The following is a 1,599-nucleotide window of genomic DNA, read 5'->3' on the forward strand; positions in this document are numbered from 1 at the left end:
GTTTTCCAGCGTGATTTCTTTTCAAATCAATCCAACTTAAAATTTCCCAAATAAAAATTATTCCCATTAATTTTTCAAAATCTTTTTGTTTAGTCTTGCACTGAATTTGAGCTGCGATGGGGACTAGCAAAATTGATGATTACACAAATTTTCACACACATGTACACAAATATTTTGGATGCACATAACAAACACATACAGGCACTCGTCATTTTCTCATTACCAGGAACGTAGACACAAAAATGTGAGCATGTGACACAATTGTGACCACCAACAGCAGAGTAAAAACAAGTCCCCAACAATGCCGCCATTTACTCAGAACACTTGCACTAAGGTAATATTTTGAAAACAATATCACGCAAGTACAATGAGAGTGATGTTCTCCATCAAAACAACAACATGGGCAGTCAATGGGCAACATAGCTGTCAGGCTGAGGCTTCAGAGAAGAAAACAAGTAGGCATTCATATGTTAAGCTCTCAGCCAGTAAGCCAGAATCATCACCAAAGTGACCCGCAGCAGTACGCTTGAGTGATGAAATGGTAATGAGGGGGACGGTTGGCACACTTCATATATTGAAGCTACTAAAATATTGCCCCTACTTTACTCCGTTCACAACAGCAGAGATATAGACTAAAACACAGCATGTGTAGTAACAAAAGTGATGCTCGGAAAGCACACAGTATTTTTCAGACAAAATACTCAAAAAAGCTCATTTATCAATAAATAAACAACGAGAAAATTTTCAAACAAAGCTATCTGCCCGACATACAAGCCTTTGGACACAATTGCACATGAGCCACGTAGATGTTCACAGGGCTTTGAGGTATGCAGTACTGAACAGTTTTGTACAGCACTACATGAACTAAAAACAGCACTGAACAAGTTCTGAGCACTGAGCACATGGCTCAAAACAGAAACGCATTCCTAATGTGATCACTTCTATCAAATTGCCTAGGTCCATGCCTCATAACAATAATGAGCACTTGTACTGCATAGTAAATGTCTTTTCCCATTTGACAAGTGCCAGTACGTCTTGATGTACTCTGTGGTTGATGTCCAAAACATGTCAAACATATGGTATCATTCTTGCCATACGGACCATAATGTCGAGGAGAATGCACCACAGTCGTCGGGCAGCAGTTGAACGCAACATTAGGGCCCTCCACATCAGAATAATTCCCAAAACTCTTGAAAACCGATGAAGCCACAGCAATCTGAAATTTTACATTAAGAAGTTTTAACAACTGGGCAGGATGTCACAAAGGGTAGCAGAAAGGATATGACAAGCTAGCTAAACTGACCTTGTCAACTGCTTTCGAGTTTTGGGTATTGAGCTGGGATGCTCTTTGAAGATGAACTGCCGGATGCCAAGCACATAGCTTTCGAGATATTGTGTCCAATTAATTTGACGAACATCAAACATAAATGTGTTACGATCTTCAATGCTGAGCATAGAATTTAAGTGGCGAACATTTTCATCTGAGAAGCGCCACTGTTGTGTTGAGAAATATTCCAGACATTTGGCAGCTTTCTCCAATTTTGCTTGTACTCTGACCATTCTATTAACACAGAAAAAAGAACAATTGTTTATAATTTT

The 1,599-nt window shown here is 39.3% G+C and overlaps 1 protein-coding gene across 4 annotated transcripts in view; it reads right to left on the reverse strand.

Moving 5' to 3' along the window:
- Positions 1-6: 6 nt before the first annotated feature.
- The window catches only part of LOC113208527 (putative fatty acyl-CoA reductase CG5065), a 24,566-nt gene continuing 22,973 nt past the window's right edge, over positions 7-1,599 (reverse strand). For all 4 annotated transcript variants that reach the window (XM_026425553.2, XM_052271386.1, XM_026425557.2 and 1 more), the window contains 2 exons: positions 1,304-1,561; positions 7-1,216 (listed from right to left, as the gene is read on the reverse strand). In XM_026425553.2, coding sequence (XP_026281338.1) covers positions 1,069-1,216; positions 1,304-1,561 — 406 coding nt within the window. In that variant the 3' untranslated portion in view covers positions 7-1,068. The remainder of the gene's footprint in view (positions 1,217-1,303; positions 1,562-1,599) is intronic.

This window comes from Frankliniella occidentalis, unplaced genomic scaffold, assembly GCF_000697945.3.
Source record: "Frankliniella occidentalis isolate FOCC.00 unplaced genomic scaffold, Focc_3.1 Scaffold160, whole genome shotgun sequence".
NCBI classification, from domain to species: domain Eukaryota; kingdom Metazoa; phylum Arthropoda; class Insecta; order Thysanoptera; family Thripidae; genus Frankliniella; species Frankliniella occidentalis.